The following is a 12733-nucleotide window of genomic DNA, read 5'->3' as shown; positions in this document are numbered from 1 at the left end:
TTGCTTCCGCCGCGGACATGGTCTGGATCCCACCGCCATCGCAATCTAGCGGTGGGAGAATTGCGGTCCGTAGGGCCGGCGGACCTCACCGCCGGCCCGGTGGTGGCTGTCCTTCCGCCATCGTGATGGGCCCCTTAGTGTTGATTTCTGAAGGTGTCTCCATATACATTGATTAAAATGAAAGTAGCAACCCTGAATTGCTTTGTGTAGGTAGGATTTTAGGATTGCATTTATCATTGCCTGCTCAAAATCAATAATTATGTTTTGGGTAAAATAATTATTGGTTTCTTGTTTAATTTTAGATAGTAGCTCCATAAAGGTGGAGTTTTGTTTATTTGGTAGTAAGGCATAGAGAAAATGGATGTTAGTATTTTAGTATAGTGCATGGATATTGTATAATTGATAGAATGGTTTGGGACATATTTTAAAAGTCCTGTCCATCACCCAAGTTTCTGACTGTTGGAGTTTTACTAAATTATTAGCAGTTGCAAACATAATTATTTGTTACAATGATTTGTTGTCATAAAGAAGAAATGGTTCTTCATTATGTGTAATTGATAGTTCTGGGGGAATTTCTACTTCTTCAAATGTTTTTGGGGCAGGTGTGGTGGTGGTGGTGTTAGTGGCTTTTTCATTCAAGCTATAGTTCTTTTCAAGGAAGAAATAGAGGGCATTTGGCCAGTAGCATGATGGGGTATTTTGTGCAGCATTTCCTTTAGTATTTCAGTGGTAGATTTATGTGAGCTAGTGCTAGCTTCTTTTATATCGTCTTTGGCATTCCTAACCTCTATTTCAGTGACATTTGGGGGGGGGGGTTTGTTATGCTGCCTAGCATACAGAACAGTTGTTTCTCTAGTTGTAGCCCTCCCATAACACTTATTAGAATAGTACTTACTACATTTCCAGTTTACTTTCAGCCTACTTGGGTATAGACATACCCCATGTAACATAGTAAAAACTTTCCTTTCTGTGAAGTTATGAATTGGGCGCCTTCAGTCATTGTGATGTTTTAAATGCTAATACAAATGTATATAAAAATTAATAAAAAGAATACTGTACAGGTTATTTAATTAATACATATATGTTGGTATTTATATACTTACAATGTTGAATTTGAGGTCGTTTTTAATGCTGATGCCCTCTCTTTGTTGTTTGATTTCAGTTTTGTTGGTGATATTTCTGTTGGTAGAAAAAAATATAATTTTTATAATTTTGTTCAATTGTGCACAATGTGGGGGGGATTTGGGGTAAAGTTGGGGTTTGGTTGGGTATTTTAGGTAATTGTTTTAATTGAATTTCCTTTAATACTTACTTTATTTCTCAGTCGATTCTTCACACTGTTCTGGAATTGTTTGGATGTTTTGAGAATTATCTGTAGAGGAGACATAAATTTAAAATAGATATACTAATTATTTATCCATAAACTAGCAGTAGTGTTGGATTATAAATGGCATTTTACTTACTTTCTGAAGTAGCAAATAGATTTTTCTTTAATGAAGTCCTGTGTTCTGGCAGCAATCCGGAAGAGTTTCGCCTTCTTGTTTCTTTTTGGTTTGAGGTGTAAAATAATGATACATTTTTCGTTCTTTATATAAGGGCCGATTCTGATTCTGGAAACGAATCTGTACGACGATTCTTATTCGTAGCCGTTTCCGCATGAATCGTAGTAATCCGTCCGAATCGCGTAGTATGATCCGTACGTCAAAACTCCGTCCGAATCCTTGCGAACCGTACGAAAGACGAGGAAAAATCAGTACGACAAACACCAACGCAGGGGGCTATACGCACCGTACCCCTGAAATCCAGGGGTGTACGCATCGTACACCGAAGCACCGTGCCCCTGCAATCATGGGGTATACGCACCGTACCCGGGGGGTCCGTTCCGTACGCATTACGAGGCGAAATCAGCTTTTCCGGACATTTTCAGCTCCCGTAAAAAAAGAGTTGTACAGCGTGGTGTCCACACGAATCGTGCTTGCTGGGTCGTAAAAGGCTGCTGCGATCCGTACGAACATCGTGTACAGCGTGTTCTGAGTGCGATCCGTACGGTTTCTTGAATCGTACGATCTTTTGTACGATTCATATGGAGAACTGCATTGTGTGCACATCGTACTACATCGTACGTACAGGTACGGTTCTGCGTACGAATCGTACGGAAAAAAAGCTCCATACAGCGATTCGGATTGGATTTTACCGAATCAGAATTGGCCCCATAGTGTTTTATTACTTGTTTGTTGAGTGTAATTGGTTTATTTTAATATTGTGTGTATTTCATTGGTTGTTATTTATTGAATTAATTGTTTAGGTCGTTGTTCTCCATATATGGAAAACGCTAATTAGGAATTAGTTAGTGGTTTTTTTTTAACAGATTTAGGGGCCGATTCCGATCTGGGTCAGAAAGCACTCCGACCAAGCCGGATCCGGGGTGTTTTCTGACCGATCCTGCAATCCGACCGAGCAAGTACGATGCGGCTGTATGCTGTCAGACTTGGTTAGGTCGGACTTCCATAAAGGTCAATGGGAGCCGGTCGTACGACGCGTACATGGGCTCCCATTGACTGAATGGGTACGTCGCGGACAAGTGCGCCCCCTACAGTGTGTACGCGTCAGTGCCATCCGCACCGTACATGCCTGTGTTCCCCCTGTGTCCGAGTCGTAAGGCTGCGGGTAACAGGGGGTCCGACACGGACCCCCGAAGTCCGACTCCGGGAGCTATTGCAAGCTGGATACTCCGACTCGATCTGGCTGTCCGGCTCGAGCATCGTACTGGCTTGGTCATGAAACGTCTCCATTGCGCGCCACGGTTTGCTTGTGACCAAGTTGTACGGAGCGGTTCGGACCCGGAAATGATTCGGACAGAGATTTTGCGCTTGTTCGCATCGTACTTAGACGTCCGGACCCGTGTACGACTCGGACGGAAATCCAGCCTCTGAATCGGATCGGCTAATGCTGAACACGATTCGGTGCCCTTCCGACCAATATCGGAATTGGCCCCTAAGTCCGTTAAATGTGTATTATATTGTATTTGATGTTACATAATGTGTGCATATTATTATTATTTAATTATAATATTTAAATAGTTATTAATAGTATATTTATAATATATTTTAGGATTATATATATTAATATGTTCAAGTCAAGTCAAAAGCACTTTATTCGATTAAATAAAAATCATAAAAGTATACTATACAAATACATAAAAACATATATATTAATATGTTTAAAATAGGTTGAATTTATTTTGTATGCAGTGTATGTTTATTGATAAAAATATATTTTGGGTGTTAAGTTTTGTTTGTTTTCACTGTTTTTAAGATGTCGATATTTTGTTTTGAACATTATTATTGCTGTCTATATTATTGTAATCGATATTTTTGACATGTATATTTTTTAAGTATGTTCAATATTTCAGATAACGATATTTTAGTGATCGATAATACTGATATCGCTATAAATGTTTGACTATATTTTGGTGTCGATATTAGTGTCTTTTTTTAATTAAGGATAGGTTGTCGATATTAATGTAATCAATATTTTTGTGTCGATAATATGGCAGGTCGACATTGTGTCTGTCAATATTATGTCATGATTCATCCCCAGATGTGGCCACCTCAGGGCAGATCAACAACTGGGGATAGCAGTCATTGGCTACTTGCACACACACCTCTAACAACCCTAAATCTAGGATTTAAGGAGCACCCCTGGCATCAGAACCTCAGATCTGATTCGAATTTCAATGAAGGATAAAGAAGAGACTCAAATCTGTGGCTACAGGACCTGCACAAAGCACAAGACTGATATTCTGCACCTGTGCACCTTGCAACTGCATGGCTGCGACTCATCCAGGACCAGAGACCAGTTACCCAAGCATGAGGAACTTCTCTGAGAACCAAAGTCAACTCCAGAACTCCCTTGGAGTAGAGGCACTAGTCCCTGAATCAAAGAATCACTGGCCATCAGGCCAGACGAGGAATTGCCCAAAAGTAAATGGTCTAGTGCTTTGTGGGAAACATAGTCCTGACCTCCAGCAAGTTTCAGGTGGTTACCGCTTTCCCCCAAACACCAGGACATTGAAGTAACTTCAAACTGAGATTGCCGCTGCCATTCCGGCTACCACTACCTTTGTTCGATGCTGCATCTCAAGGGAAGTCCGTAGCACCTTCAACTCATCAACTCAGCGGTTCAGTTGTCGAGTTTTTGATTCCATTTCCTCACCAGCATCGTCTAAACGGTAAAATCAGCTACCCGAAGGATCCCGCTTCAGCACCAGGGGCAGCCAGCCCCACTCTGCACCCAGGTCCTACAAACCAGGTAAATTCAAGTGATAGGCATGGCCTGGTCCTGGAACCCACATCGCAATACCCCCCCAGTGAGTTCCGCTGGACGCCAACTGCAAGTGACCAATTTTTACTAATGTTTTTCTCCATTGACAGCAATATTAAAGTTTTGTTGTTGTGAATTGCACTGATTTATTTTTCCTTCTAAAAGCCATACCTCCAGTTATAATAATTTAATTTGATTGTGATTGTGTTGGTGTCTAAAACTATACATAAATCTGCTTTATTTTTATAAATAGGCGTCGGATTTCTTTACAGTTGTGTCAATTACTTTTCCTCCATGTTGGTACTCTGAAATGCTTATCACATGTTCCTGTAGTAAAGCCTGACTGCTCTGTTCCAGTCTACCAGGTCCGAGCTAAGGATGTATTAGTGTGAATCCAGAGGAATCATTTTGGGATATTGTGAGAGTATTACATTGTGAAGCCTAACCAGCCTCACTGCATAATACTCCACTTTCCTACATATGTTATACAATATTGTTTTGCATCATTTAAGTACCATGTTACCTGTCATTCCCTGTAGTGTCATTCTGGACCATAAGTCAAATTGTACACCCACAACTCTATCGATTCAGTATGCATTGTAAATGAAAATTCACTTATCACGAGGCATTCCCTTATGGAGTGAACATTTTTTGCTGGTTCCATTCTGCATTTAAGACATGTCGGACCTGGCACCAGGATAATACAGTGCAATGGTATTCTATTATAGTAAGATCTATGTAGGATCTTATGGGCATATTTACTATTTCAGCAAACGCGGAGCAACAAAGGGAACTTGCTATGCTGCTGTGCATGAAATGGAGAGAGCAGAAATGCACCATATTTACAAAGATATTGAGCATATCTGCTCTTTCCGTGTGCTGACTCACTGTGTGCTGCCTAGCACCAAGGCAGACATCATTGCGCCATGGTGCAAGGGTGCTTGTGCTATCAGCGGTATTGTTTTTGTACAGGAAGGGATAACTTCCCCATACAAACAATACAAAGAGGCATATACCTCTATCTATGTGTGCTGTAGAATTCAGCACACATGGGCAGAGGAAGTCACAAGGAGAAATAACAACATTTCTCCTCTTAATGCCTGTGAGGTAGGCACACCATATTGGTGCAAACCCAGGTTTACAATTCTTTGTAAATCTGGGTTTGTGTCAAAATACATGGGTGGATGCATTGGAACGCCCTTGTTCCACACATGTAACGCTTATGCGACACATAGTAATGCAAGGGTTAGAATCTATTTGAAATAAAATGAATCAAGGCTAGGAGAAGCACTGTTTTAACACGTGTCCCATATTTTGTTGACACTTAGGAATGTATCCATAACTAAGTGCCATTAAGGCATGATATCAGCTCATGCAACACATTGTGAGTACGAAGGGACTGCAAGATTGTATAATCTTCTGCAACTACAATTGCTAATAGCAAGTTCATCAGAAGTAACTCTGTGAACAGATAGCATTGCTTATGGAAAAATGCAGTGCAAGTGGGGTTAGCAGAGTAAGGACTTAGGGGTATTGATATGCCTGCTACATAATTCCTGTGCCCATGTCAGTGCCTATACCACTCCTTCTGTTTTGCAGCCTGGCCGACTAAGCTTAAATTATTTCATAAATGTCTCAAAATATGGAAATGTTCCCAAGTGCCAACACAATATATGAAGGTGCAGAACACGATATTTCTTCACCAAATAAAATATTTTTATGCCACAGTAAAAAGAGTCAATGGAGTAATGCACGTTTCAACAATAATTACTCCTACAAATTGTCCACATAGAGACATATGATTTTTCATGAAATCTATGACTTTAGAATATTGTGATGCAAAAAGTGAGAAATCTAGTCAATTGTAGAAGAAAACCCAGTCTGACTTTTAAGTATAAGTGAGTGAGTCGCCTGTGAGATTTTATATTGTGTAATGAAATAAAGATAGTTGAAACAGACCTACCTTTTATTTGTGCCCATGTCATGCAAGACTGTGCCCTTTCCTGAAAATGAGGAAAAATAATTACATGATTATCATCGATAAAAGACCTGTTTTTCACTTTAACTGAGTAGCACAATGTCTATCATTACTCGGCAAGAAGTTAATGATAGGCGAGAAGCGAGAGTTAAGCTTTTTATTGCTCTAAGATTTGAAAGAAGATGAGGACAGATGGCCTCCCAAAACACTGCCTGGTTTGTGCCAAAAGAAGCTCACTCTGAAAACAAAATGGAGTATTCATGTTGGGAGTAAAAAGCAGTCACTGAACTTCCCGGGGCCTGAGATAGTGGTGGAGAGCATATCTCAAACATGGTCTCTTGGAGAATCTTACCTACGTCATCCAGATACACACAGACAGTTACTACATTGACGTAAGACGGCAGAGATCGGGCCATCACCCATTGGGTGGAGAGTTTCCAATGTTAAGCCCAATGGGGCGATATATTCGCAAACGATACTTAGGACACAATATTTTTGTCAGACAATATTTACTCCATGATATTAAATCCAAAGCAGTTTGGTAGCTGTGGTGACATAATTACACATTCAAAGGAACCAATGAGGGGACAAGAAACAGAAACCAAAGTAGTAGGAAAGGACAAAACAGCGGTGGTCACATAGCACCCTACACACTGCTATCAATAGAGTGTAAGCTGATCATAAACCAAAAGGTAAAGCACACAAAAACGGTCAATTGAGAGACTGGAGTCAAACTGAATCAAATCTAGTTGTTTTATAAAAAATGTTTTTATTGATTTTTGGTAATTTAAACTTACAATCAAAGAAATCATGAATACACAATACAGATTGGTCATTCGGCAATATCATTTGGTGTAAGGCAAAGAATATAGCGACATTTCCTCTGAAAGAGAGCCTGAGGTTAGAGTCCAATGTTATATACATAAATGTATTAAGGGTCACATCGGACATATCCATGTTGATCAACAATGGGTCAGGCATCACGATTTTCAAGGCCCCTTCCCCGATCTTCCAGGGGTCAATCCAATCCCTCCTCCTCCTCACCCCGTTCTAAGCCATAATATTTTATCCTAGGCGTCCAAATCTTTCTGTTCTAGTTTTTTTAAACGTATTCTGGTAGACGGTAATCAAAAGATTTTTGAGAGGTCTCAAACATCTTTTGATGACCCACTACCGGAATATGTAAAAAAAACTAGAATAGATTCAGTTTGACTCAGTTTGACTTCAGTACCCACAAGTGCCCATTTTTGTGTGCTGTACCTTTGGGAAGATACACTTGAGGTTGTACCTCCTTCTAACTCTCCACGTAAGGATTCCTAACCCTAAAGGCTCACAATGCAAGAACAACAAAAGATAAATGTCAACAAAGTACACGTAGTATGTAGTCCATATGGGTACAAGAGGAGTCGTTACAAAATAGCTCATAAACTCCAGTAGTTTATTTATGTGTTGTCCCAAATGTCCACACAAATCGTGATAGTGAATTTGTGCACAACAAATGGCATATCTGCACAGCAGCACACCTCACTGAAAGAAATGCAGATTCTGTACTCCACTTCCTCATCGTCTCTCTGGCCCCTGAGTCAGTAGACTTTCCTTGCACCGGATATTGAGTTAACCAATTGAAGACGCAAACGTGTAAAATTAAGAGCACTAGGCCTTTGAGTCATAAACACAGCTCTATGTGTCGATGGCCCACGAATGCAAGTTCTGCTCTCAGTTTCTGCACAGATAGAACTTACTTCAGACCCTTTTAAGGAGGAAGTAGTATTAGATCCTTTTTTATGTATTTGCCCCCCACAGTTGTTCCTTTAAAGAAGTCAATGACATCTATCTGTGCTATTCAAGAGTGCAGATGTCAGTGGTGCAGTAGGTGCATTGGCAATGGGCTGTGGCAAAGTCAGGGGGCCATTGCATCCCATTTATGACTATCTTTTACCACTCAACAGAGAAACAATGGGGGGTATAGTATTTGTTTGAATTAGGGCCTATAGTATTCTTTCTAAGTCACTGCTGGTGTTACAGATGAGCAGTATACAATGAATTTATATAGAATATTGCTGTGTTAGCCACATACATTTCTTTAGAATTGTAACCTAAAAAGACCCTACAGGATTGGTCTCATATGTCTGGAAAATGAAGGCTATGTAGAGATGTTCCAGTTTATTGCTAGTCGTTTGCCTCTATTATCAAAACAGGTATTGGCAAAGCCAATAGCCCTGTGGTTGGTTGCCACCCCTTGTCCTTTGCCCATCCTGTATTTGTTTTATCATGGGTTTTTTCAAAATGTAATTTGTTGGTGAAGCTGCTTATCCGTAGTCAATCGACAGTGGGCAAAAGCAAAAATATTTCTGGTCTCTAAAAACTCACATTGCCATAGTAGACCCCAGTACTAAAGAAAATTACTTAGTGTGTGGATGTGCTCCTGTTAAAAGGGAGAATGCCATCACCCACAGTGGGTTGGCCCATCGAACCTGTGCTGTATGCTCTATTGGGAGAAGAAAATATGAATGACACTCCAGCAGACCAATGCAGGAAGAGAGCTGACTGAAAGCCCCTTAAGTATATTATACATATAATTTAAGGAAAATCAAAAGTTTTTGCTAATGACAGACCTAAAAAGGATGAAAAATACAAACCTGGTTCCATTGGCTTGTGATTCTCAGGATGATGCAATACTCCTTTCCTCTTCTCAAGGGAGCGTTATAAAATTCCCCATAATACTGTCTGTCTCCAAGCGAGAACTCCAGGTGATCTACAAAGTCTTTGGACAGGATCTCTGCCGTCACATATCCCTCTGTGCTGGTGACGTTGCTGAAAAATCCCGCCCTCACATGGGTATCACATTTAAATGTGTGCTGGGAGCCAAAGGGAACCACCAGGATTTGGTAGGCGCTGAAGAGAGAAATAAGATGGACATTCAAATTCAAATTTATTTTATGTGTTTGATTAATAAAATCTTACAGAAAGCAGCTAAAACATTAACAAATTAAAAATTATAAAACAATCCGTACGTCCAATTAATTTCCTAAAACTTAGGCATTTACCGTACACATTAGGTGCTATAATAATCATCATTTAAGGTTATTAATTCTGTAGCTTCATATTCACACAATCCGTAAGTTAATCAAACACAAGCCTCTAACTTTTTTTGTACAACACAAAGGAATTTGACGAGTGCTGAATTAATTGGTAGATCATCTGGATTTAAACTTGCCATTAAGGCCTGCCTACATGTCCTTACACCACATTTATTAAATAGTTTCTTAAGTATAGTTTTTCTTTCAGCTTCCAAATCTGGACAAAGACACAATAAGTGTAGGATGTTTTCTTGTCCCAATTTACATAGCCTGCATAGGTTGTTATCATTTAATCTTTTCCCTGGTGCCAAGTGACATAAGCCTGGAAAATAGCCAAATCTAGCATTAATAAAGATTTGTTTGCTAGAAATAAGATGGAAGCTCACCAGGATTAAACTCTACTTAGATGAATTTACCTTTTCTGCTATTGTCTTGGTATCACAGAAGGTTAGAGCCTTTGAAGAACATGGAGGAAAGAGGATCTGGGCCAGGTTTTTATTTCAGTGGTTATGGAAAAGCCATTGTTTTCAAGACAGAGTGCGAGATCTGGGGGAAGGTGAGACAACACCGGTAAAACTACATCTATCATTGAGTTAGTAGGGTAAAAAAAAATTCTACAGTGGATTCTTCTATTGAACCCAAAAATCAGAGGATTTTCTCCTACCATTCAATGAGAAATCTGGACCTCTGTATCCTTTGTGTTTGCCTTGATTAGATTTCACTCCCATTAAACAGGAATCAACACATTAGCGCTTGGCAGATTATAGGGGTAAAATAAGGCAAATCATTATAAAAGCAATGCATATTTTGTGGCAGCAGCAAGCAAATGCAGATGAGGTAACAGTAGATGAACCAGAATGGCGCTGGTGATTAGAATGAAGGAGATGCTTATAAGGGCTGATTCACAAACGTGGGACAAAACACATGCGAATATTGGAATCCCTATGAATATATATACCAAAGCATGGCATTTATTAGGGTTTTAGCTTCACATGCACCTGCTATCATGGAGTAATGGATGAGCAACTATGTATATCATTTGCATACACTGCTGATATAAACCTATATGGACACACTATTTGCATTACATACACTGTACATAAGGGTAGAAATATTGGGTCTGATTCACAAAGATTGGTTTATGAGTAAGGGTGGCTTAGGCGTCAAGTACGCCTGACTCACTCATGAATTCAGGAGTACTCCCGACGTTTTCCAGGAATCCACTGGAGAAAGACACAACCTTTGTAAACAGGGCATTTGTGTTATTCTGCATTCCTTTTTAGACTGCTCTTTTTCCTGCACTATAAATATTCCCCTGCACACTTCTTTCCTTCCTGCACGATTACAGGGTCCATTGAAGTAACTTCACAGATTACTATGGTACATGCATTACACATGTTTGTGAGTATCTACAAAACCATAACAGTGTGGGGTTTCACTTCTTTTGCACTGCACTTTTCACAGCACCCCACTAATGCCCCCTTTGGAGTATCCTGACACAAATATCCTGCCCTAAATCGAATTTGCAAAAGTACCGTCCCATGGGTAGCGTGTTTTCCAGCATTGCTTTAGTGCATGGTGAAGTGCAAATGGCTCTCTAGGTAACTGCTAGAAACGTCCCTAGGATAGGCCAGAGGATGAAGTTGCTATGCCCTATAATGAAGCACATTGAACAAGTGTGCACATGAGCTTGTGTGCTGCCATTGGATTGGCTGCCTTCCCCTAAAAGAATAAACATCAACCAATTCCTGGCACATAGAAGCATTGCAAAACAGCTTTTGGGTGCAGGAAGGGAACACACATGCTGTTGTTAGCCAAACGAAGAGACACTCCCAACTGTAGATGAAATGATCTGTTTTGTTGATTGTGTAGTGATTTAAAAAAAAACATAGGCTGCCTCAAACTGCTGGACAGTACATATTGAGAAGAGTAATGAGAACAGTGAAATGGAGGGAGTAAGAGAAAAAAAAGCGAGGGAGGAGCCTTGTGAATTGGTCTTCTTCAAAAAGCTGGTTTCTCACTGTACAAAGCAACAGTGCTTTGTCGGTGAATAGGCCTTTATACATTTGACTTGCACCTAGGGGCTGAGCAAGAGAGACAGGAGTGGGTGGAAGGAGCGGCAGGAACGAACAAGAGAAAGAAGGAACTAGCAGTCAGAGAGGACAACATGTACATGAACATGTTAGCCCAGCACACTCAATATACAAATGTCACAAAATATACAATCAGTGATGTAGAAATTTTTCGAAGGCGAGTCGATGTTGAATTTCAGTTCATTCTTTATTTTTCATTCTTTAAAAACTTTTGAAACTGCCAACGCGTTTTGTCCCATCCATGGACTTCTTCAGCGCTACAAAAGTACATATAAAAAAGCTATTTACAATTTGTACAATATCTTTCATCAAAAACATCGACTTTTTAAAAAAATATCACAATTTATTAATCGAAAATTATCACCTCTTCTATCATCCAATTTTTTATCAACCAATTTTTAGAGTATACTATCTCCTAAGTGTGACATTCGAATGCCTATCATAACCTCATACACGTGATAAGACATTCAAAATAATAACATACCTCACAAAGTATAATACACGTATTCTAATAGTTAATTCCTCATTGGGTCTGAGTTTAAAGCGCATTAAATCTGAAAGTAAGTAATCCATTATCAGCTAGATATTACAAAATATATATACCATATATAGTGACCTCACAAATTAATCAATATAGATTTCTTAAACCTTTTTACAGAATCTTCCGTCCTGACCCAATGAGGAATTAACTATTAGAATACGTGTATTATACTTTGTGAGGTATGTTATTATTTTGAATGTCTTATCACGTGTATGACGTTATGATAGTTGGAGTTGTTCCTCCCTTCTCCACTTCAAAGTTTTTGGTTTTTTCACTTGATATGGGTTTCGAATGTCACACTTAGGAGATAGTATACTCTAAAAATTGATTGATAAAAAATTGGATGATAGAAGAGGTGATAATTTTCGATTAATAAATTGTGATATTTTTTTAAAAAGTCGATGTTTTTGATGAATGATATTGTACAAATTGTAAATAGTTGTTTTATATGTACTTGTGTAGCCCTAAAGAAGTCCCTGGATGGGACGAAACGCGTTGGTGGTTTCAAAAGTTTTTTAAAGAATGAAAAATAAAGAATGAACTGAAATTCAACATCGACTCGCCTTCGAAAAATTTCTACATCACTGATTGTATATTTTGTGACATTTGTATATTGAGTGTGCTGGGCTAACATGTTCATGTATATGTGAAGAATGCTAGGTTCTTTGAATCAGCTTCTGAATTTAGGAGGTATAGGGAATTGTGCTTCCAGCCCGTG

The 12733-nt window shown here is 39.3% G+C and overlaps 1 protein-coding gene across 4 annotated transcripts in view; it reads right to left on the bottom strand.

The window, feature by feature from the left end:
• The window catches only part of SUSD1 (sushi domain containing 1), a 678087-nt gene that overhangs the window by 220442 nt on the left and 444912 nt on the right, over positions 1 to 12733 (bottom strand). For all 4 annotated transcript variants that reach the window (XM_078676643.1, XM_078676646.1, XM_078676644.1 and 1 more), the window contains 2 exons: positions 8941 to 9196; positions 6287 to 6326 (listed from right to left, as the gene is read on the bottom strand). In XM_078676643.1, coding sequence (XP_078532769.1) covers positions 6287 to 6326; positions 8941 to 9196 — 296 coding nt within the window. The remainder of the gene's footprint in view (positions 1 to 6286; positions 6327 to 8940; positions 9197 to 12733) is intronic.

This window comes from Lissotriton helveticus, chromosome 2_1, assembly GCF_964261635.1.
Source record: "Lissotriton helveticus chromosome 2_1, aLisHel1.1, whole genome shotgun sequence".
Taxonomy (NCBI): Eukaryota; Metazoa; Chordata; class Amphibia; order Caudata; family Salamandridae; genus Lissotriton; species Lissotriton helveticus.
Note: the sequence above shows the minus strand (reverse complement) of the source record. Positions and strands in the feature narration are given on the sequence as shown.